Source organism: Argopecten irradians, chromosome 11 (assembly GCF_041381155.1).
Source record: "Argopecten irradians isolate NY chromosome 11, Ai_NY, whole genome shotgun sequence".
Classification (NCBI taxonomy): Eukaryota; Metazoa; Mollusca; class Bivalvia; order Pectinida; family Pectinidae; genus Argopecten; species Argopecten irradians.
Genome location: NC_091144.1, coordinates 18,580,546 through 18,606,134, shown reverse-complemented (window position 1 = coordinate 18,606,134; position 25,589 = coordinate 18,580,546). Strand labels below are relative to the sequence as shown.

General features: G+C 34.6%; 1 protein-coding gene across 4 annotated transcripts in view; it reads right to left on the bottom strand.

The window, feature by feature from the left end:
- Positions 1–25,589, bottom strand: part of LOC138334902 (uncharacterized) — a 110,522-nt gene that overhangs the window by 64,091 nt on the left and 20,842 nt on the right. For all 4 annotated transcript variants that reach the window (XM_069283731.1, XM_069283733.1, XM_069283734.1 and 1 more), the window contains exons 2-27: positions 22,745–22,856; positions 21,826–21,965; positions 21,444–21,549; positions 18,158–18,385; positions 17,220–17,444; positions 16,284–16,547; positions 15,516–15,755; positions 14,572–14,948; positions 13,997–14,047; positions 13,124–13,235; positions 12,624–12,878; positions 11,700–11,981; positions 10,675–10,917; positions 9,916–10,304; positions 9,342–9,395; positions 8,814–8,934; positions 6,721–6,960; positions 5,861–6,027; positions 5,380–5,479; positions 4,789–4,913; positions 4,331–4,363; positions 3,968–4,055; positions 3,219–3,446; positions 2,003–2,236; positions 1,394–1,648; positions 750–992 (exon numbers count right to left, since the gene is read on the bottom strand). In XM_069283731.1, coding sequence (XP_069139832.1) covers positions 750–992; positions 1,394–1,648; positions 2,003–2,236; positions 3,219–3,446; positions 3,968–4,055; positions 4,331–4,363; positions 4,789–4,913; positions 5,380–5,479; positions 5,861–6,027; positions 6,721–6,960; positions 8,814–8,934; positions 9,342–9,395; positions 9,916–10,304; positions 10,675–10,917; positions 11,700–11,981; positions 12,624–12,878; positions 13,124–13,235; positions 13,997–14,047; positions 14,572–14,948; positions 15,516–15,755; positions 16,284–16,547; positions 17,220–17,444; positions 18,158–18,385; positions 21,444–21,549; positions 21,826–21,965; positions 22,745–22,856 — 4,912 coding nt within the window. The remainder of the gene's footprint in view (positions 1–749; positions 993–1,393; positions 1,649–2,002; positions 2,237–3,218; positions 3,447–3,967; positions 4,056–4,330; positions 4,364–4,788; positions 4,914–5,379; positions 5,480–5,860; positions 6,028–6,720; positions 6,961–8,813; positions 8,935–9,341; positions 9,396–9,915; positions 10,305–10,674; positions 10,918–11,699; positions 11,982–12,623; positions 12,879–13,123; positions 13,236–13,996; positions 14,048–14,571; positions 14,949–15,515; positions 15,756–16,283; positions 16,548–17,219; positions 17,445–18,157; positions 18,386–21,443; positions 21,550–21,825; positions 21,966–22,744; positions 22,857–25,589) is intronic.

Genomic DNA, 25,589 nt, shown 5'->3' with positions numbered 1-25,589 from the left:
TATTTGATGGATGTCACAAACTTTTTGCAATCGTAATGGCCGCCATTTTGGGTAATTGTAATAGATGATCCGGATTTTATAGAATTTCCGGATTTCTTAATAACCACGTTTTTAAAAATGGAAAAAGTATTATTTTTTTTAGAATTTCTGTGTGAATTTATTTTTAGAAAAAAATATATTAATTATAAAAAATTATCAGTAGTAACTGAATTTAAATAAATAAAATTAAAAAGAAATTTACTTTTTTTTTCTCTCTCAGATTAAATTACATTTTGAATACTACTGTAACGATTCTGTTTTTTTTTTTTAAATTTAGGGCTTGTAAATGTAAGAACTTTATCTAAGTTAATTATCCGTCATTGTGAAAGATTATTAAAAAGCCCAGTCTAATATTTCGAACAATAAAACTGCTCCAGAACTGGGTGTATATAGGGATGTGACTACTTTTGCATAACCACACATTCCTTTATTTCAGTAAAATTCAATATGAATGCAGAATTTCATCATAAAAAAGCAGATATTTAATTTATTCATATATGTCGCGCGTATACCTCCCTCTTTTGAGACCAAAATCCCTCAAAATGGTTATCAATCTCCCTCACCACCCCTAGAAAAATATGGCATGTATGTAATATTCTGATTGCACTTGTTCATCACAAAGATCATCTGTTTGAAATATATATAATTTACAGAAACCAGATTTAAAATAATAAAAGAAATCTGTACTTCACCATATGGTATATACTTACGCGCAAACATTTCCTCGGTTGGCATCTGTGACATCAGGGAAACATGTTCTAATAGCATCAGCAACTTTACACGATTCAACTGTAGGCATCTTACACTCTGCAAAGAAACTTTTGTACATTTCCTCCATAGGACATTTATCAGCAACAAGGCTAACGGCATCGGAGATGATCTGGTGACCTAGTTTGACCGACTGGCATGTTGACATCTTCTGGGTAACACAGCACATCAGTCTCTGTACCGACCTAGAAAACACAATTCACAGGGACATCTAAAATACATATGTAACATATGTAATTAAATTAAAGGTAAATAAACAGCATATAGGTACATCAAATAAAATACAGGTACATAATTCAGTTACATATTAAACTAAATACAACAAATATATATAAGGTAAATACAGCTACTCAACGTAAAATACAGGCTAATACACTAACTTTAAAGTAACTCAAAAAAACTTATTTCTTAAAGCACTTACCTGTCAAGGTATTTGCTATAACATACTTGTCTAGAGAGAATTCATGATCACTTTGTTTGATCACTTTGTCTGGCAGAAAATGAAAACCAACAGGAGTAATTTAGCCAGCCCCTATCTCCAATCATATGATACTCACAGAATAGCATAGTTTATATATCTACTTACATGCATGCACCTTCCCAGCCATAAAAGACTGCCTCTCCTATCCTTCCTATCAGGTTAGCTTCATTGAGACATTCGACGGCGCCCATGGTATCACATTGCCCGACAATGCCTGTGGGCTGTCTTTCCTCCTCAGTCCGGCACATATCTCCAATGATCTTGTTTGGTATATAGAATGCCTTCATCACTTCATCATACTCCTCAGAGGACAGACTAAAGGCCATCTCGGATATTCCATACTCAATGGCCAAGGCTTGTCTGCAATGAACAATGGAATTATAAACCATAACCAACTTTTCTATGAAAAAACAGCAAGTGTTAAAATAAAATCAAAAATATGTTTAATAGCTATAAATGATTTTTAAACAATTATTAATGTCTAGAACTTTCTTTTAAGAAAACATATCAAAACCACAATCAAAATGAATATGATTATGACTTCAATCATACACAAGTGCTATTTAAGTTTTTCTTTATACATCTCAATAAGATAAAATGAGAATTTCATAGATCAGTCTTTACTTTTTCAAAGTCACAATGACGCAACATGCATTTGTACCAGATTGCCTGTTTGGAAAGTTTTCCTTTGTATATGGAATAGAATTAACTTACGGACAGATCTGTTCTTTGGTGGATAATGGATTGGTGATCATAGCTGCTAGAGCCATAAGTCCCTGAGTGTCAGGTATCTTCAAGGAACCAAAGCCCATGTCATCATGGTGATCTCCACATAATTTCTTGGCTATGGACCCCATCTCTTTCAAATGCATCACCATAAACGGATGCTTCGTGTGGTCGCAGTGACCGAAGTGATTCCTTGCACACTCCAGACTCATGTGGAGGGCACTAAAATGTTGAAGAGCTTGTGTTATAACCAAATAATCTCCTCATATGTTGGAATTGGACGACTTTTTCAATTATATTAGTTTAAAGCCACACTATACGTAACTATCAACAGAAATTCAAGTTAAATTCGACTCCGATATTGTTAGTATTTGTAGATGTAGTTGAAATTAAGATATATTAAAGAATATTTATCATGGTTTTTTAATAACTTTGGTACAGTACTTGTTGAAAGTCGATACATGTAAACATGCCTTCATTTTAATCTGGTCGCCATAGAAGTTACGATTATTGCCGAACGGAAGTCGGAAAGTTCATGACCCTCTTTCAGAAGAGTTAGGACAGACGTTACGTAGTTACGGTAGTCACATGACGTTCTCGACAACGACGTTACAATGTCGGCAAACTTCTGCTTGTTTGACTAAGTGGGACCCACCTAGCGATGTTTAATATTTATTTGATTTTTATCAAAATATTCCGAATCATAATCGCTCATCATGACTTCGATTTAGTCCTATCTCTGCATGACTTACAACAGGATTTTTTTTCAACATTCTTCTAAATCATGAAAAAAATAAGAAAGATACGGATATTGGGCCTTTAAAGTGATCAGATGGATTTACTTAACATTTAAATTTTTATGGAATAGTTTTAAGCAGTACATATACATGAAATGCAGCGAAAAAAATGAGCCATCTTTTCATATCATATTTTGACAGAATCTTGAGGGGAAGATTAAATCAGGTATATAAATTATTGAATCAGGCTATACTTATAATTCATTGAGAGTCTTCTTTATAGATAATTAAATTTATTTATCAACCGATAAATTGATTATAAATCATTTAAATCAACAGTTATATCAGTATAGAATCATCTAGTAGTGAATTAATTATATCATCAGTACAACTATAACATGTCACTTCAAAATTCAAAGTTAAGATTTTCAATTCACTAGACTAGCTGCTATAGTCTCATCACTGACCTGCACATTATTTTGGATTCCATAAAGCGATCGGCAGCAGCATGCATAAGGTAGCCGGCTTCTCTAGCACACATTTCTGCCAGGTCCATGTTGCAAGTGTTGTAAGAGCACATTCTCTTTGCCATCACTGCGATCTGCTCGATTGCCATTTTGATTAGTTCACGCTGAGGTTCATGACAATCTCCCTTTGCAGCGGTCATCAGGCACGTTACGGTTGTTGGGGCTTGACTGATTCAATGATAAAACAATCATTATGTAAAAGGATGTTGTTATCAAAACATTATACATGCATTTCAGTTCAGGGCTTTTACGGGATTATCTGTGTCAGAAATTTAATAACATTTTCCAATATATACTGATGTTTACCCTACTCAATATCTCATTGAAAACTCTTTGCTCTCCTCACAGAATATTCATTAGTAACTGTTTATCCCTAATGAAGTAGAGAAAAAGTAAATTACTTCCATGTTGTATTCGACCCACTATGTGCCCTGCCCCTTTTTCATGGTTCTATATTTCACTTATATAATTACATTGAATTGAATTCAGATTGAAACTATCCTTATTGAGTCAAATACGGTAGAAACAATACAAGATGCAGTTATACAATTCATATCATGATATATATGAAAACTCACATGGCAAACCTGCTACTTCAATTAAAAAATCAAAATCTTCACTTTTAAATGATTAGTTCATTGAATGATAAATAAACATTGACAGGCTCTTTGCAAGGTCAGTATACTTACCCACAAGATCCGGTTAGGGAACCAGTTAAAGTAATGGACATAAAATCATACAGGCACTGTCCAGCAAGAGTAACACACATTTTAGGTGCTGTAAGAAACACAAATACTCATCAATTTAAATCATTTACTATGGAAAGTCAATTCTGAGCTATCTCGCACATTAAACAAGAAAATTAAGAAATCCATGAAATATGACTGACATGTTGACTTTGCTTTTTCTTTTCATTTTTTAATTTTAATGCAAATATCACCTTAATTATAAATTTTATCTTCATTTACCAAAATACACATATTTTTGTAATTTTTTATTCATAACAATTCTAGATATTCTGTAAAAGTTACAGAATTAATAAGAAGTCTTACAATCAGTGCGTTCTGGTACCATTCCATTTCCTCCTGCAATGAAAGAATAACAAAATTATTTGGCAAGGTGAAGATAATTAAATGAACTTTCGAAAATCCTGCTGTTTGTAGCACATACAGATACATGGAAATCAATGTTCATCCAAAATTAGGACATGGCAGCATTTTCTTTTCACTACCATTGAAATTTTTTATTAATCGATAGGTATTAAGTTTTAAGGCTATATACCAATTTTTTCTTTCTTTTTAATCTTGTGCGATTCACAAAAGAGAAATCGAAAAAAAATTATAGCCATGATATCACTGCAATAATAAAATGTTTTTTGTTATAGTACATTTAATTGACTGACCTCATGAAGGTAGAAAGTTTGAAACAAAATTTGATGAAATGAAATGAAGGTAAACAGAATTCATATACAGAAAGATCCTGAGCAGTTAATGTCTAACACAAATCTTACCTGTGTCACACATAGCCGAGAGTAATGTCTTTAACATACTGCCGTGGAATTCTATCAATTGTTTCTGCATGTCGTCACATCCCATCACGTTTTTCTCAATACATTCTCCTAATTCCATAGCCTCGCTATTAAGAAACCATGAACATAGTACTGTAAAATTTACTTTTATTGGAACTAATTTCATTTTCTACAATAAAACACATGCTTACAACCAATTAACGGTTATAACATAGTATTTTCATTCCATGTCATGGCTATTTAATAAGTTTGTAATATGTAAACAGTACATAGTATATAGTAAACAATGGTTATCACAGTGTGTTTTCCTTGGTCTCCAGATATGCACTATGTCCATGTCTTTTACAATCCACTGATTCATGTTCGTATTTCAATTAAAATTCTGGCATTGTTCCTCCCCAACATTATGTTCCCATCATCACAACTTGATCCTAATCCTAATTCTAGAATGCAGTAAAAATTACTCATGTAAACATGAAGTAAGATAAGCCATTGACTGAAAATTGCCAAATGATATATGATATTAGCACGTCTAAATACATGGTGTCTTTTAGATGTAATCTGATAATGTACCTGCAGACATGCATACGGTTGCCACGGCCCTCCACAACGCTCCAAGACTTCTCTGCTAATTCCATCAAACAGTGCTTACTCTTCTCAAAGTTACATTTATCTGTAAGCCAAAAAAGAGACATCTGCAGAACCAACATTTTCCTCACATATTCTACCTCCTCTTTAAACACATCATCCAAAACACTGTTACATTCAGTTTTAAGCTCTTTTCTACTGAGAAAGTTATTTTAGATAATAAATATCACTTTTTTTTTCTTTTTTTTTTTTTTTAGTTACCTAGATACCTTGTATCCATTCTAAGATACTTCAATGGCCCAATTACAAATATCATCTAAAATTATCAAATTCTAAGCCTTTTCTAAAAATTTACTTTTAAAGGATAGGGACTTGCTTGGGGAAAGATAAAACATAAATCTTATCAATTCTTCAACTAAATTTTGCAAAATGGCAAACATTTTAAATTTTTTACAAAGATACATACCCTCCTCTTCACACGATTCTTTTCTCTCCATGTATAGTTTTGGATTTTCACATTTCTTCATCACCACAGAGGCTAATGTAGCATAGGTGTACTCCACGCTGAGGCGAGTATCGTCATAGCAACCATTTGTGTTTTGTGTGACACACATTTCTACAGGCTTCAGTGCTCTGTAAACATCCCAATATCAATACATGCAGTGTGGCTTTTTTATAAAAACGTTTTTTAGTCTTTTGAATAGAAATCTTAATTTATATGATACACAAATAAAATCTATTAGAGGAAAGATTCACTGGTGGTTTACTTAATTTCTGAGTCACATACAATAAAACAGAATCTTTTTATTTCTATATCAAATTTGATGTACTCATCTCATTAATTACTTCTAATTATTAGTATTCAACAATTTTATTATATTATAACATAATTATCAATCATTTATGTAGTAAAACATACAGTCAATCCTATATTTAAAGACCATCAGGCAAATAAAACGTAAGTATTTATTGCAAAGTGCTTTTAATATTAATGGTAAATTCAGATCAAATCATTTGGATACTGGCCATTTGGTGAGCAGATGTGGTCATATTAAGTAGGTGGTCATTATTTAGAGGTGGTCATTTAAGACAGGTTTTACTTCATTAAATTAAGGTTCTATGTGACAATGTCAATCATGATCAACTTTATGGTCTTAAGTGTAATCAGTTTTAAACATTAAGAGTGATCTTCTAAGTTTCAGTAGGTCTACAATGTACCATATCATTTTATCTGTTTGATCATACACACTCTATATCATTAAGGATTTAATCCTCTCTCCTTTCTTAGGTGCTGAAGCAATATTTTATACAGAAAATAGTACTTACGCGCAGAGAACATTTTCCTTTTGGTCATCACCGTATGCGAGTAGAGCACTGGCAAGGTCCGCCATACACTTAGTAGCCGCATAAGGATCACAATTGCGAGGCATCTCCATGGAGCACACGCCAAGGTTAGTGCTGATACTGGACGTCCAGTCAATGACGCGCATGGTTCTGGCCCTGATTAGGGACGGACAAGTAGCGGTACTGTTGTGGATACACTTCAACTGGTCGGTGACGTAAGACCTGTGGGGATGAAATGGCACTGTGGTCAACATTGGATCAGGATTATTATCAAGGAAAATTAACAAGAGGCCCAGAGGGCCTGTATCGCTCACCTGGTTTGTAATGCCAAGTAATGATCTGAATACAGGTTCATCGTTTCTTTTCTGAAGGAATTTTAATATTAACCTCTAAATCCCCTATTGGGCCCCACCCCTCCCGCCCCCAGGGGGTCAGAGCCAAAATTTATACAAGTTCTGTTTCCCTTCTTCCAAGGATGTTTATGGCCAAATTTGGTCACAATCCAAACAAAACTCTAGGACAAGAAGTGATTTATAGGATTTACCTGTATTTCCCCTATTGGGCCCCACCCGTCCTGCCCTCGGGGGGCCAGAGTCAAAATTTATACAAGTTCTGTTCCCCTTCCCCAAAGGATGTCTGTGGCCAAATTTGGTTACATTCCATTCAGATATCTATGACAAGTAGTGATTTAAAGGATTTACCTCTATTCCCCTATTGGGCCCCGCCCCTCCTGCCCCTGGGGGATCAGAGCCAAAATTTATACAAGTTCTGTTCCCCTTCCCCCAAGAATGTTTGTGGCCAAATTTGGTTACAATTCATGTAGAGCTCTAGGACAAGTAGAGATTTAAAGGATTTACCTCTATTTCCCCTATTGGGCCCCGCCCCTCCTGCCCCCAGGGGGTCAGAGCCAAAATTTTATACAAGTTCTGTTCCCCTTCCCCCAAGGATGTTTGTGGCCAAATTTGGTTACATTCCATTCAGAACTCTATGACTAGTAGCGATTTAAAGGATTTACCTCTATTTCCCCTATTGGGCCCCGCCCCTCCTGCCCCTGGGGGACCAGAGCCAAAATTTATACAAGTTCTGTTCCCCCTCCCCCAAGGATGTTTGTGGTCAAATTTGGTTACATTCCATTCAGAACTCTATGACTAGTAGCGATTTAAAGGATTTACCTCTTATTTCCCCTATTGGGCCCCGCCCCCTCCTGCCCCCAGGGGACCAGAGTCAAAATTTATACAAGTTCTGTTCCCCTTCCCCACAGGATGTTTGTGGCTAAATTTGGTTACATTCCATTCAGAGCTCTATGACAAGTAGCGATTTAAAGGATTTACCTCTATTACCCCTATTGGGCCCCGCCCCTCCTGCCCCCGGGGGTTCAGAGCCAAAATTTATACAAGTTCTGTTCCCCCTCCCCCAAGGATGTTTGTGGTCAAATTTGGTTACAATCCATGCAGAACTCTAGGACAAGTAGCGATTTATAGGATTTACCTCTATTTCCCCTATTGGGCCCCGCCCCTCCTGCCCCGGGGGGGACAGAGCCAAAATTTATACAAGTTCTGTTTCCCCTCCCCCAAGGATGTCTGTGGCCAAATTTGGTTACAATCCATGCAGAACTCTATGACTAGTAGCGATTTAAAGGAAATGTTGACGGACGGACGGACGGACGGACGACGGACGGACGGACGGACGACGGACGCCGCGCCATGACATAAGCTCAGGATTATTATCAAGGAAAATTAAAAATTATCGCATGCAAAACTTGTTCACTTAACTCAACATCCTTTGCATTATGAAAGAGCAGGAAAAAAACATATTCCTCTCATTTGCCTTGTCAAAGAAAATCAAACTCTGGTCAAACTCAGCTTATTCATATATTTACACTGTGTACCGGTATGTGTCACACCAAATTGATTCTTTTACAACACAACAAATATATACTTTATTCCATTTCCATAACATTACATGTGGAACATTTAATATTTTGTAGAGTAATTTGACTGAATCAAAATCACAAATGCATATATATGTAATGCTGGGTAGAATATAATATAAACATATTCCTAAATGTAACATACCCGCAGAAGAACTCCTTATCTTGTACTGTTTGCATTCCAGCATAGAGAGAAGCATGAACGAAACCTTCCACACAATAAGCTGCGGTGTAAACGTCACAGCCAGAAACATTCAGGAAGGCATCTGTTAAGAAATAACACATCATGTTACACTGCAGACAAAACATGGATGATATATTGGATGTAAGGAAGAATTTGTTATTAACAGGGCATTGACATCATTGAAATTTGAAAGTGGGTGTTCTCTAGATCTGCTCCACTATAAGACATTTTTTACTTAAAGATTATGACTAAAACAGCTTGAAAGGTACTATTTGTGCAATGTATATTTTCAAATATTTGGATTTAGGAGAAAATTGGAAAATAGTATAAGTAATTAGTGTTATTATAGGTTGCATACATACTGGAGAGTTTTAGTGATTTTATTTTGGTGTTAACTTCTTCTGAATAACTTGTGGGGTTTTCTTCGGGTTTAAAGCTATTTAATATTTAGTGCCAGATTAAACAAAATTTTGTATTAAAGGTTCTTACCCCAGTCATCAACTTTCTCTTCTCTTCCATACAACAGCTCAAGATTCTCTGTATCTAAAACATATATATGATAAGTATTATATAACAAATTTAATATAAGAATAAATGATATGAAAACATGTGCATGTATATACAAATATGACTATAAAATTAACAAGTACTGTCCATTTCAACTCGTTTTTACTTAATACCAAAGGAATTCATACAGAGTTCTTTCAGTCAACCCTGTCTATAAAGACCAATTAATGGACAACAATATACAGAGGTCTATTGTTGTTTAAATTACTCAATTGGGACCCACATAATGCAATCTTATTGAACAGGTGTTTTTTCTCCAGAGGTAGTCACTAAGGTAGGTTTTTATTGTACTTCAATTATCCAATTTTCAATATAGCAGGGGACAAAGATATGCTAATAAGAAATTATTTCTTTTCCAATTCACATCTAAAGTGCCTTAATAGCTGTAATCTGTTATAATCTGTAGCCAAATTAGCAAATTAGCAGCTATTAGATTCACCATAATACTGATGACATGAATTTTGGTTCATTTAGGAAGTAAAATTTAAGCACATACCAAGAATTGCACATCTCATCCTTATTTGTTCAGCGATGGATGTGGCGACCTTCGACATATAGGAGCTCATCATGATGGGCATCTTGTCAACATTTTCCAGCAAACAATCGTGGATCGTGTGCCAGGCTTTGCAGAGATTAAGTTCTGTGGCGTTGTGGTTGTACAGGTATTGTGACTGTATGTCTAGCCCTCTCAAGCATGTTCCGTTCCTGGTATAGGTCGGGGCCACAACACCTGGTGGCATGGTGGGGGTAATGTCACACGTCTGGCCAGTGGCCATTTCTACCATATCCTGAGCCACTGCCATATCAATCTGAGCCTCGTAAACGAGATTGACGCCACAGCCACGGAGGTGTAGACTGATACAGGACTTTATGGCAGCAGCATTCCTACAAACAATATTAATACAAATCTTTAACCTGATAGCATATCTTTGAAAATTTTAACCAGATTATCATGTTTGAAGATGAAATGAATCATTTTAAATACTGAACAGCTAAGAAACTTATTTACACTATATCACTGGACTTCGCATGTGATAGCTAAAAATTTCGCCCTCGCAATGTTAAGATGTTAATGAGTCATATATACCCTGAATACGATATCTAACAATCATGGAAGTTTATCCTAGTTTATCCCATATTTAATTCTTCTAAACCATTGAATCATGCATCTTGGTTAAAGAACTTGTTTTCCACTGCCTTCTTTTACAGGATTTACTTAAATTACTGAATTTTTACAAGCCAAAAAAATACATACGCGCAAATTTCTTCTGCTGTAGTTGATCCTATGAAACATCCAAGGTAGTTGGTGTTGCAGACGACCTGGCTCTGGGCATATGTGGCATTACAGGGGTTGGGAGGCTCTTCCATGGACATGTTAGTACACAATGGCATCACTGAGGCAGCGGCCGCCTGGACAGAAGTGTTAAGCTGCTGTTGTTGGACATCTGTGCAGCCATAACCGTTAGCCATCACACAAACCATGGTTTTATGTCCAGCACTGCAATTAAATCACAAATTCTGAAGTCAAATTCACATCACAGCTGTCTAACTAAATACAGGGTTTTCCTTGTATATGATTAATGTTTTAAATAAATTGTATTAGGTTACACCAACATCATTGTCAGAAAGACCATGACTTGTGGGTTTCTGAAAATGCACCAACCTTGGTTAGAAAACCTCTTCTCATATATGAATGAATTTTCAGAAGTATAGTTACCAAAACCTCATTTACAAGAAATCAGCTCTAACAATGTGAACCTAATTTCCCCTATTCTGTCCTTGCATTAAAGATTTATTTGCTCTTACAGCTATTAATTGTGACATCATGTGTTTCCAAGTGCAACATCATTTTTTTAAAAGAGGAAGTGAGTTTTTTTCTAAAAACACCACAATCAAATACCTTCACTCAAGGAAGATAACTCTGCAAGGACAGAATATTAGGTATGGGGACCAAGATCCTATAATTCATTATCATAATTATTATGATCTGTAAAATCTGTTCGTTACATAAAAGATCACACTAAAATTAACTTTTTGGCTGGTATGTACTTTCAACTTGAATTTTACTTGTTTCCAAATTTTTATAGCTTTTTTTTCCTTCTCCATTTTGTTATTAAGAATGATTATAGTAACCATTAGTTGATTTTGTGCAATTGAAAACAGTAAGTGCTTGTATATTAAAAGAGAAAAGAGAAAGATGTTGACAAAAACGTTAATTTTTAATATTGTTGAAACAGCCAGAAATCTGTGTGTTCTTCGAATTCAGTAGCATACACTTACTGGCATAACATCTCTGGAATTCTTTCCAGCACTGGTTTAGCTTCATTGAACAGGTTCATGCAATCCTCAGCTTCACTAAATGCACATGTAGCCTGCTCCGCTGCAAGCATATCTGAGACATAATTGACAGCATCACATAGATCAGGTGATGCCTTCTGCATACATTTGTGTCCAACTATGGACATGACTGACTTGGCTGCAGACTTGATAGCTGACATATCGGTATTACTGGTACAGTTTGAGGTATGACGCATCACACATTTAACAGTTTCACCAGCTCTCCTGAAATGTAACACCGCATACATTTAAATCAGGTTGATATGTTTTGTAAACATTTTGAAACAATTTTATGATATATACACCAAATATTACACATGGGAATTTTTTTGAGCTAAAGATTCCTCATGTAATTAGCATAAATTCCACATCACGTAAATTTAATCATTTACAGTACCTATTTCAGATACCATATGTCATGAGACATAATCGTATTTTCAATTATAAAAAAGAAATCAGCATTTTAAACAAAATTTGGGGGTTTTCTCATCATATTGTATCAACTCAACATTTCATTGTTTCATCAACATTGTGCATGAGTTTTCTCATGTGTTTTAGCCAGAACTATTTCATCCCATGCAAATCTTATTTATAAAATCATCATTTACAATCTGTAATTTAGTTCTTACTTGCCTTTTTCTTATCCTGATGCTCTAAATGCAATCAGTGTTTATATCCCGATACTTATGCCTGACTTGCAGTTTGGCCCTAAATGACCTTAGTTGTCAATGGGCCGTAAAACTCAAACATACAAACAAAGATACCATATCCTAACCATATGTACTACAAATAAATCACTTGTTTGCCATATCGTAAGTCATTAAGATAAGGACATCTCGTAAGTAAACCCCAAAACATATAACTTACATGCAAGTATTATCCTCATGATAGGCTGACATGGTAGTCACATCTTCTAAGAACCAATCCAGACAGAACTTGGCTGTTTCGGGAGCACAGCCATCCATCTTCATCCCATAGTATTTGGCAAAATTGTCCATTGGACAATAGGAGCTATGGAAGACGTCGAGGACTGCTTTGGAAGATTCAAAAACAGCTTTTCTCTCTGCTGAACACCCAGTTGTGTAGTTGTTCATGCATTCCATTACCATATCATAACCATAGCTAGAAGAAGAAAAAATCCAGGAGTTCTAGGATTAAAACAACTGATGTCTTGTAGGCAATTTTTGTCATTATATCATTTTTTGAGCTCAGCATTCTCATAATATTTTGGCAAAATAGTGAAATTTATTTTAACAGACATATGGTTTTAATTTTTTTCCCTACTAGCAGTTAATAAACATAAACAGTTAAAATTCATTTTGGTCCAAAAGTTCAGTTTAATCCATCAAAAAAAACAAAAGCCTTACTAGCACAAAGAATTCCTGTCGTCAATTGATAGGAACTGGAACAAGGTCAAAGATGTAGTGTACATTGCGAAACAATAGGATGCCTTGTCAGCTTCACAGCTTGCTGGATTGGCTATGTGGAAAGAAAATCGCAAGAATTAATTAAGAGATCATCACAGCTTGCTTGATTGGCTATGTGGAAAGAAAATAACAAGAATTAATTCAGACATCATCACAGCTTGCTTGATTGGCTATGTGGAAAGAAAATAGCAAGAATTAATTCAAATATCATCACAGCTTGCTTGATTGGCTATGTGGAAAGAAAATAGCAAGAATTAATTCAAATATCACCATAGCCTGCTGATTTGGCTATGTGGAAAGAAAATTATAAGAATTAATTCAGATTTCATTGAAAGAAAAACCATTATCCTACATTTTCTTGTTATGTTATTAATTCATATTTAAATATATTCAACAATATTGATGGGAATTTTGCAGCAAGATATTATTGCTCCAATACCAATATGTTTTTAATATCAATACAAGATCCCAGTAAATATCACAAAATCAGTAGTACTCAGCCAAGAAATGTCTACAATATAACTTGATTGCACCAAAATAACCCGAAAAACATGTATATTCATAGACAGTGGCGGTGAAAATAAAATCACAATTCAGTCCCAACTTGATCATGAGATCTCCATGAAAATGTTTCAATAACATGATGATGAAACTTTCAACAATAACTCAATAGTTTTGACTGAAACATACCTAACACTGAGTCTATTTTTCTTATCTCAAGAACTGCAATCAAAAGAGCAATTAAAAAGTTTTTCTAGTAATGAATACTAGATTTCATGGGATGGTATTTTAATTATTATATAAGAAACTTACACATCTGGGCTTCAGTCATATTGGCTGTGGACATATGCATTAAGGCTTCCTCTGAAAAAAAAAAGAGATAAAATGAAATACAACAATACAAGTGTACATCAATAATATTGATAATCTTGAGATTTTTTCCAAATTTTTTTTATTCCATACTGAATTATTCCTTATTTGTATAATACAGAGTTATTTCCCTTTAGGGGTAAGCATTGATTGTGACTTCATGAATTTGCGAGCATACCAAACATTTCAAGGAAAATGACATGAGTTTCGCTCACAAAATAGTGACGTCACAATTACAACCTACCTGTGAGGGAGCTAACTCTGTAACATACAAACACTAAATTCAATGCCTATTTTTCCATAATAATCAATTTCTAAAACATGCTGGCTTACAATTTTTGAAACACGGATAAAATTATGATAAAATGTGTATATTCTTAGTAATTTTTTCTTTACTTTCACTTTGACTTGAAAAGAATTCTCCGATGTAAATTGATCAAAACATCTATTTTTTTTACAAGTTCGATATATACTATTTATGATGCTTATTTGTTTCCCATTAAACCTGCAACACTCACCTGAGTATCCTTTACATAAGTAATTGAACATATCCTCTCCATAACCGTGCATCTTTTTAATGGCGAAAGCAATCATGGGGTGAGGTTTGACATCATTGATGCTTTTATCTGCCATGTAAAGGAGATGACAGTAATCTTGTACGATATCGCTCCCATTCATAAGCCCATACTGCAGCATCTGCATCATTTGCCAGGCACCTTCCACATAGCTGGGATCCGTGACAGAATCGTCTAATTCTTCAAATTTCGGAACTTTGCAGTATGGCGAAAACTGTTGTAGATAGTAGTGGGCTGTGTAGCCGAGTGGGACCATACCCAGAGCCATGACACAGCTACTGGTATAGTGCTTCACGCATTTCATAGTGTTCTCCATCAACCTGTAAAAACAATCAAACTTTAATGTCTCTCATATTTGACAACTTGCTAAAATTATTCTAAAACAAAAATCTCCTTAAATCACACTTTATTGATTCAGAAAGTTTCTGGATATTTCAAATATTCTTCAATGCCATGTTAAAAGATAAATAGACAAAAGTGTATGCTTCTCTTTCATCAAAACCTTTATTCCATTTTTACATATCACATTTAGACTCCAGGTTTTAATAGATAATCTTAAAATGATCAAACATGTCATTACTTACATACCCTGATACAATAAACCATCATTCTTTCCAAAGCAATTTACTTTCACAAATTTTCCGATACATTAATGGACATCTTAAAATTTAGTGGTCAAGAAAGAAAACTGGATAACAGCAGTTTAATATGTTAAGTTTATAAACAAGAACTATATTTGCTGCAATCTCAAATTACATAATATTTTAACTTCCTTTTGAAAGCCGAGTTCACATTAGGACATGCCAGATGAAATAAATTATGATAAAACCCTAGAAGTTTTCATTATTTCACCAGATGGCTACAGCTGTAGGAAACTTTAAACTTACATGCAGGCTTTTCCACCCATTAAATCGTCAGCAGACACCGTAGGGAAACACTTATTCAGAGCTTCCATCGTCTGACAGTGACCAGAGCGACATGTGGATGAGGTTAGAATTTGTTGTATGGGACAATAATCGGACACTGCGCCGAGAATGTACCAGAAACTAAAGTTGGCTGGTGGTAGTTGGTCCATTCTGCAGCCGGATATCTTACTATTCACACACTTGGCAAGTTTGTGGACTTCCCTAGTCATCACAAACACACAGAGTTAGACAATCGTTCTAATTTAAATATAGTGTAGTCTTAAATCAAACACATGCTACATTTATCACTATACAATGGGGGAACAAAAGCTTGTGTAAAATAAAAACTTTATTTTCTGAATATATAGTAGGATTTCAATAATTTAGGTTTCAAAAGTCTCTATTTTAGACATAGTATTGATACTTTGTATTGCGAAAGAAACCAATATCAATGAGAGTACTGTTTAGTTGTTTGATTTTGCAGGATGACAATTAAGCAATTTTTTTTTTAATTAATTGCGTGGATGATTCTTCAATTTATAACAGTAGCTTTTTGTTGCAATTTGTTCCATTACAATAGCGAGAATATAAAAGTTTTTGTACCAGACAAACTTTATCGGGTATCATATGCTATGTGAATTAGTCCCATTGTCAACTTTAGCTTCTTTTATTGTTATATGTTTAAATTTCACGAAAAATTATTATCAATTTGACAGTGAAAATTCTCCATTTATTCAGCTAAATACTTACTGGCATATAGTTTCTTTGCCAATTACATCAACTTCAGCTAAGAGGAAGGAAAGTTCAGCGATGCCAACACACATCTCCGCCTGAGATACATCACACATATGCTCCTCCATCGAAAACCTATCACAGTCCTCGTTCATGTCCATTTCCTTTTTACAGTAGTCTCCTACTATGCTGTTGGCGACCATTGAGGTCTTCATGACATTCTCCAAGGAGACTTCCTCTAAAGATGCTTTCATTAGTTCGTGTACTCCATATTTAAAGTAACTGTAAGAAAAATACACATTATATCAAAAGATGCTTTCATTAGTTCGTGTACTCCATATTTAAAGTAACTGTAAGAAAAATACATATTATATCAAAAGATGCTTTCATTAGTTTGTGTACTCCATATTTAAAGTAACTGTAAGAAAAATACATATTATATCAAAAGATGCTTTCATTAGTTTGTGTACTCCATATTTAAAGTAACTGTAAGAAAAATACATATTATATCAAAAGATGCTTTCATTAGTATGTGTACTCCATATTAAAAGTAACAGTAAGAAAAATACACATTATATCAAACAAAGCTAGTTGAATAAATATGACGATATAATGTTTTTAATACACTGTACCTATATTGCTAGCATAGAATAAACACAATGTGAAAATATTACACATGAATAATAATATGTTTTTTATTAACAAATATGAATAATGAGATCATCGCATTTAAAAATACAAAACAGGTTTTACCATTGCGCTTTCGTGATCACAACATGTAAATTTCTCATTTCAAAATCTCTAAAAGTCAAAAATTCCTGTAATAAATATTGCTATTTTTAAATTAAACGCCAACACAATTATAACTGCAGAGGAAAGACGAAGAAAAGCTACATTCATAATTTCATTTGAAATCTAAATAAATAAATCAATTCCCACACTATTGAAACTTACGGACAGAAATTTTCGGGAGTAATAAATCGACTCTCTGTGAGAGACATCATAGAGATAAGGTTCTGTGTGAGGACATTTTCTGGAATGTCGGAGTTAGCATCGGCCGGGCACATTTCTTTGACAGCCTTGTGAACGTGGAGAATACCATTGGCTAATTCATTGTACGTTTCTTCACTACAGCCAATAGTATTGTTTACAGCGCAGGTCAACGCTGTCATAAAAGTTCTGAAATGTAAAATAAATCTCTAGAATATACAGTGTCATAATATAGATATTCTGAAATTCAAGCTCAATATGTCAGCATGATAATATTAATGAAACTAAAAATTAAAAAAATAAATCAGATAAATTAAATTAAAGGAGATGAAATAATATATGTCACTATGACTATGTCTATATCTGTCAAAGCATGACAGCATGCCTGAGGCAGTATGCAACATACATGTACAGTAGTAACTACATGTATATATATAAAGTCCGCTATGTCAGGGTGAGGGGATATGCATTGTATTCTGAAATATCAGAGTGAGGGCATATTCTGAAATATTAATTATGGCATAATCATCAACAAATTTATATTCTGGCATAACCATCAACAAATTTATATTCTGGCATAACCATCAACAAATTTATATTCTGGCATAACCATCAACAAATCTATATTCCTGCATAACCATCAACAAATCTATATTCTGGCATAACCATCAACAAATTTATATTCTGGCGTAACCATCAACAAATTTATATTCTGGCATATTTTGAAACATATATGTTAAACTATAACTACAGCTATAACTTCCGTCTTTTACATTGTTCCTGATCTAACCACAATTGTAAACGAAAATTCCACTGCTCAGCATCTAGCTGCCTCTAATTTTTTATCCCCCAACAAATTGGAGACAATTTTCATGTAAACAGGGACTTATAATATACCTTACCCGCACAAAATAGGGGACTTGTATGATGTAGCCAGCGGAGAATCTGCAGCATATTTGGCAGTCATGAGGCATTCATAAGCAACATCAGGATTACATGAAGGCTCCACACAAGTCAATGCTGCAGTCAGACGAATTTGATTTGAGATGATGGACTTCATTTGCTGGACATAAGGGTTTTTGCATTCTCTCAGTGCCGATTCCAAGCAGCCGCTTGAATGTAGGGACTGCCTAAAAGTAGAAAAATTGAAATATTCTGTAAAATGTGGTATGAACAACCATGCATTTCCTGTAATCCACGATAAGGCAGTTTTGTTAGGTACCCAGTGTCCATATTTAATGCAAACTCTCTCTCTATATATATATATATGTTTGCTGTAATCACAGGAGTTTGACATGCATATCCAATGTAGCATACATATATGAATACCTCTATATACTATATATATTTAAGATAACATACGTGTGATACTTGATAGTGTATGTATGTTATTAACAGAACGTCAAACCCCTGTGTGTTGTTACATTTAAGGGCTATTGGACGACACTATCACCATTTTGGAGGTTGTGAAACGTAATTTGTCAAACAAGCTATTAACTGCACGGAATGTTTTAATATTTTCCTCACTTAATTCGTTTAAAATACATACATAAACGTTGAAACTTAACATTTGTGAAAAAAATAACTTTGTATCAACAAAATTCTAACTTTTGTCGGTGTTAATTATATAAGAACTGTTTGAAATTCATCATAATAATGCATATTTTTAAATAAAAACCCTTCCATACATGTTCAGTGTTATTGTGGTTACATGTATTTACCAAGTTTTGTTTACTTTTTTGCCAGTGCAAGCTACACGTTAGTATGATTTTTGGACACATTTGCCGTAAACACAAGCAATGTGGGACAGAACACGTTGCTGGAGTAAAAACCTTATACAACAGAAACTACGACAATCTCGAAAAATCCTTTGCCATATCAAAGGATGTTGTTTTCCCAATAACAAATAATGTAAATACCTTGCAATCAACACATGCCGGCATCCACAATGACGTGTCTGTCGTAGGCATGCTTTTTTTTCCCACTTTCTTCTAGCTATTTTGCCATTTATGTCATTAAAAATACTAAGCCACGGCATAGTCTTTGAAGGGAAATATCCAGTGAAACGACTTATCCCAGCAATATGTTTATTTGTAGTGTTTTATCTATTTATACCTTACATTATTGTAGAGTCAAATGTCAACCCGATATGAGTTTATCAATAACACATAATCTTATTTTTGCGATGACATAATGGGCAGCCATTTCCGGTTTACGTACTTTCGGTTTAAACATTTTTTTCACAAATTGTATTTTTTGGTCTAACGGATTTTAATGGCGAGACATAATGTAACATGACAATTGACTTATAAGTATATGTTTGTCATGCATAGATTAAGCAAACAATCGCAAGCCATATTTCCCAACATTCAGCAGAAAATGTTAAGCTCATCGTCAAAATGACAGAAATTTGACAGGAGCGTTGTTGACATTTCCAAGGGTGTACCACAGGTTATGATGGTGTGTTGAAAATGTAGGGAGCAGTATTTTCGTGTTTGGCAATATATTAACCAAATAAATATATCAATACCATCATCGTTACTAGTTCAGAAAGAAGGATCATTGTTAGTTGTTACAATTTTTGATTTTATTTTCTTCTGATAGACAGTACACAATTCCATAGATGCCGATGATTATATTGTGCGTTGTGCGGATTGGCAGAGGCGTGATTGTGGAAAAAAAAAGAGTAAAGTTATTTACAGTGATTGTGTAGGTGCATGTTATTTTTTATTTTATTTTTTTAGTGTACAGTTATAAGTTAAAAATATGATATAATTTTAGGGAGTGGGGTTTAGGTCTTCAAGTTCTGTTTTTAGGATATATGACTTGAAGACCTCTAGTGTAGTGCTTTGTACTGTAGCCACCGGTAGGATGTTCCATTGTTTAATTGTGTGTGGGAAAAAATGAATGTTTGAATATGTCCTTGGTGGCAGCTATATGTCTATATGTGAATGGGTGTGATTGTCTGGTCCTGAAAACTGTCAGATTAAGAATTTGACCATAGTCTATTGCCACATGATGGTGTATGATTTTATAAAGTAAAATGTGTTCTTGTTCTGCGTGTTTGTAGTGAGGTCCAGTTGAGGTTTTCCATCTTGTACTGAACTTGTGTTGTGGTATATGCTTGTTGTGTAGTGTGCTGCTCTGCGTTGTGTTTTTTCGATTTGCATAATTTGATTTGTCTGGTGGGGGTCCCATACAGAGGAGCAGTACCTCAGTTTGGGTCTGAACTATGGATTTGTACACATGTTCTTTATATGTTGTGAGTTTATCTGTAGATTTCGTTTTAAGAATCCTATACTTGTTAGCATTTGCAGTTATGTTGTTGATGTGTGTGTCCCATCGTAAGTTATTTTGTATTGTGATTCCTAGGTATTTGCAAGGAATCACAATACAAAATATTGTTCACGCAATCTACCCTCAATGGCTTCATGCAAACTATTCTTATGAAAACAACATGTCTGCCTCATAAAGCCATTTTTGACAGATATTTGACTCAAGTTTAGGTCTGTTATTTAAGTGTATGGTGTTATTGTTAAATTCTAAAAGTAAATTCGCATAGATTGGAGATAGGATAAGATAATTATTGATATTTTAGACCATAATATAGAGTGGTGTCTTAGAATTTCGTACACTTCTGGAATTTGATTTTCATTAAGTTTAAAATTAAAATGGAATTCTTTTTTTTTTTTGACAACACCATTGTGTTCTTCACTTGATTTTAGACATATGGGGTGCTCTTCTTTCAGATATTCTGCATACACCCGTATACAACTGACATAGTTAAGTCCAATAGCCCTTACCATGTGTGCACGTTGTTAACGTTTTCGTACACTCTGTCACATTTAAAACTTTCTGATTCAATATTTTGTTTCGAGAAGTAGCAAAAATAAAAAAATAAAAATCAATAATCTAACAATTTAGGATATCCCACAAACCGATACGCCTAACGTTGCGTATACTGCATTGTAGCCTATAGCTACTAACGACTTACTCCAACAATGTTAGAGGTATAGCACGACGAGACACTTTTGGAACATTACGTCGTGTCTGCAAAATAACGTCCGATAAAAAAACGGCTGACCAGTCGACTCTCATGTTATGGGAGTACTAACGACTTGGAACTGGAAGAAGACAGACCTACTTTATTTGTTATTTTGACCATAAAAAGTCCAAAATTTGTTTTACCAGCATGTGGAAAGTGTAGAGGCATCTGCTATTACGTAGAAGAAGCCCATGAGACAGTGTCCCGCTGTTTCCATATCGCAACCATCCATGTCTCTTCGCTCTCCTTCTGAAATGGGAAGCCATGTTTGTTTTGATTTATTTTTCCCGCGAAAAGATGCTGCAGTAAAGTAAGGGAGATAACTCTGGTAGGAAATTATACTGTATACATCTTGGACTTGAACAAAGTTTTCTTTTATAATATTATTTCATAACTATTGACAGAAATAGCAAAATTTAATAAAAAAATATTTATGTAGACGCTGATTTATCATTAAAAACTGGTATGAGCAGTCTATGTATAAAAATTAAAAGGTACATGGCACCGCAAAATCTGTTTGATTACCTTCCATGCAGACAGTGCTGACTACACTGGTAAAGAGAGGAACGTATGGATCTAAGGCTCGCATTCCGCGCCAGTTCAGGTGTGACTCCGGACACGCCTTCATGCTTTCCTCTATACATTCCCGGTAGTGATGCACTTGCCTGGAACACACATAACGATTTATTACAATTTTTTGTCATAATACAAAAGATTCGTTCTTTGATGGTGAAGTTACACGGCGTTCAATAGAGTTTCTGGTACATATATCTTGCAGTTAGTTAATAAATAAACAGTAGAAAGAAAACTTCCGCTAAACCTGTCTTAATACTGTAGCTATATAGGCTTCTTTCTTTCTTTATTTTTTTCTCTGATCTTATGCAAACAAACGAAAAAAGAAGAGAATAAGAAAAGGAATCGAATATAAAGGCAAGTTTAGCGCTCTTAAAGAAATCACGAGAGACTGCTGATCGTGATGATAGGGGTCTTTTCGATGTCTTTCTTTAGTATTTGTATACATGTACACTGGATCTATCTTTTTACCTTCTTGCTAATTAATTAAGTATAATTATTCTTATCAACATTTACTTATCTTGCTTTTAATTTAAAGATTCAGTAATATGCGTTTGTAAAAGAATACAAGTACAAATATGAAGCAAAAATGCGCTTGCGTCATTACGTCACGACGTCGTTCAGAACGACGTCACAATACATGTTAAACATATCACTACACCAACCGGAGTTATAGGAGAATTATGATCTCATTAATTCCCGTTTTGTTTGATAAGGTTATGTAGTCAGTCCGGAGCAAATGGAAATATTTTTTGGATAAAAGGATACGACAAAACTTGTGTGTAACAGATGTCTTCTGATTATATCAGTATAGTGCATAGGCTATGAGTGACTATATGCGTCAATGGCTCATGTAAGTTCCGATACTCACCCGCACGTCATCATCTTGTCGTCGGGGGACATTTCCCCTCCTAGGATGTTGATGGTTGCTGAGGCCATTGCCAGGAAACATTGTTGTGCCTTGTAGAGGTTGCAGCCGTCCGCTGTTGGATAAAACAAAAAAGGTTAGAGATATATGATAAAACAATTATGGAAATTATTAGCATTTTAACTCCGTTTGGAAAGGTCTAGTGGAGTTAAAAATGTTTTATATTTGAAATGAAGTACATGCCGTGATTTTGGCTTGATGATGTTTTAACGCATATATACTACAGAAAGAATCCAAGTGCAAATTCTTCCAACATTCCCATCTCGCTTTAATGTCATCAGCTTTAAATTTTAATGTGTTAACATGTTTCCAATTGTCTTATGAATTACGTGGTTGATCTTTTAATTGGACCTTGTTTCACGTTGTATTTTACATTTTGTTTGAGTTGCCTACCTTAACTAACTACAATTAATTATGCAGAATCTTACTAAAATCATAAGACTTTTGATCCTACTTGTTTCTATGTATTTTGTCGACGAAAACAATCATAGTTAAAACTAAGTGATGGTGAAAAATGCCAAATGTTTTCTGTACCGCACAATTTACGTAACATTCTAAATACCCAATACTATCCTTGTCGTTATAAGTTGACATAACGACGATGGAAAGTAATCCATGGAGTATTGAGACTGTAGACGTGACACGGAACGTATATTACATTGCTGACACTGAATTACGTCCTCGGGTACATGTTGTAAGATTTACACGATTCAGTCTTAAAAGTATTCAAATTAGCAATTTTATAGCGATAATTATAGTCTATTGTTGCATAAATCTATATATAAAAAGATGATTTAGATAAAATCTAAGACATTCACATTCCGTAGACGGTTTTTTTTACCCGAACAGTATTTTACATACACTAAGGACCCTATTTCGTAATTACACCCAGGACATGGCATGTCACGTGATGTTGGTATATTGCATAATGAAGCAATTACGGGGGAAATCGTAGACTTTATCGAACTATTCTGGTGCTTTAATGACTAGGTTATAATGAAATATTAAATAAAAAAGGAATATCCTTCGTTCATGACTTAACAAATGAAGATTGGAAAGCTTTCCTTGACGACGAAGAGCTCCACTATATTATGTGGATGGCCATTTTCTATATAGACAAGGATGTGCACCAATATACATGTAGCAAATTTACAAGAGCAAGTGATCATGAACTAACATCCTTTTACTGGTCATATCAGACTACACAACTTTCTATTTGTACCATATCAACGGTTTCCACTTGGATAACCCCATGTTTTTCCTTTTTGCTGAATCAGATAGGAGTTTGTAATTTGATAAATATATAAATGTAAAAGACGTTCGTTGACCAACTTCCAATGGGATACTCTTAAAATCAAAGACCTTGGACCATTCCTAAATGACTTTAAAATAAACTGAAAAAAGCCTGACCTACTGAAAGTTATAAAGTAGAGCATCGATCATAATTCAAGCACAGCTGAATCACATACACAAGTTTTTTCACATATTAAATTTTAATCCAGGTTTTCATCTACAAGTGAACGCATGATTGCAGAAGAAGACATGACCATCATACCATCTATATATAGGCGAAGTTCTAATATGTGACCCACCGTACAAAAGCGTCCTTTATGTAACTTGTTTGTATGCAGTTCTAAAACTGAGTGCGAAAGTAAACAGGCATTGGTGTGGAGTTAATATACAAATGATTACCATTGTGTAATTACCCCTGCTTTGTAAACAGATTTTCCATGTACCAAGTGTTTACTCCTCGTGTCCAATAAAAGTGGACAGTCGTGACTACATAGGTTACGAAAGGAGTTCACTCAACCGTTTCTGAATATATTAAACCTACTTCACATATAATGTTTGAACTGTCGCGGGTATGGTCGTGACCAATTAAATGAAATGTCTGAAATGTTATTTCTCCACGATAATTTCTTTCTCCGCCATGTGCTCCTACCGATAAATCTTGAACATGTTATATATTAAGTTTGTATATAGTATGCATCATAATGTAGTGTTCCAAAAGGCAGATGATGGACATTCGGCAGGGTATAAAAGTATTTGTACGGTTTAAATTTGCTAGCGATACAACATTAAATGAAAAAAGTTAAATAAAACAGTCAGGATTTGTTTGCTGTTGTTGGGACACGTAACTCATACAGAAAAACAGGCGAGGAAGAAAACCAACGGCATTTTCCGTAAACGATTAAAATTACGTTCTCTTTTACGAAAAGTGTCGACGAAATCCCGGGTTCTTTCCTTTCGATTTTTTTTTATTATAATAGCTATTATTAAAATTTCAATGTTTGCCTATGAAAGATCCCGGGACTCAGGATTTAGCCTTGGTGATTACATACCGTGTAAGTCATGCAGTGCTTTACTATAGCGCATGGGTGATCATATGGTCACATTTGATTGTCCGGTCAGGCACAAATGACCGCCTCCAATGTCACTGACAAAAATAATAGGATTGTCCTATGTCCGGAGATGACCATTGTCCGTGTGCTATGAGATGATTCGGCATAAAATTAACCCAAACACCCAGATCAAGTAAAAAAAATCAGATAGTTACCCTATACATTTACGTCAAAACCATGAAATGATCTTATTTCTTTAAAAAAAACCAGTAATGTTTTTTTTGGGTATAGGGAATTCGTTGAAAATTTGAATAGGAAAATATTCAATTTTAATTATGCTCATAGTTTCATCAGCTCAAAGCTGACATATCGAGAGTCCAACAGGTCAATATGTCACAGTCACTTCTATCATTACAAACATAAATGTACAAGTAGTTGTAACTGGC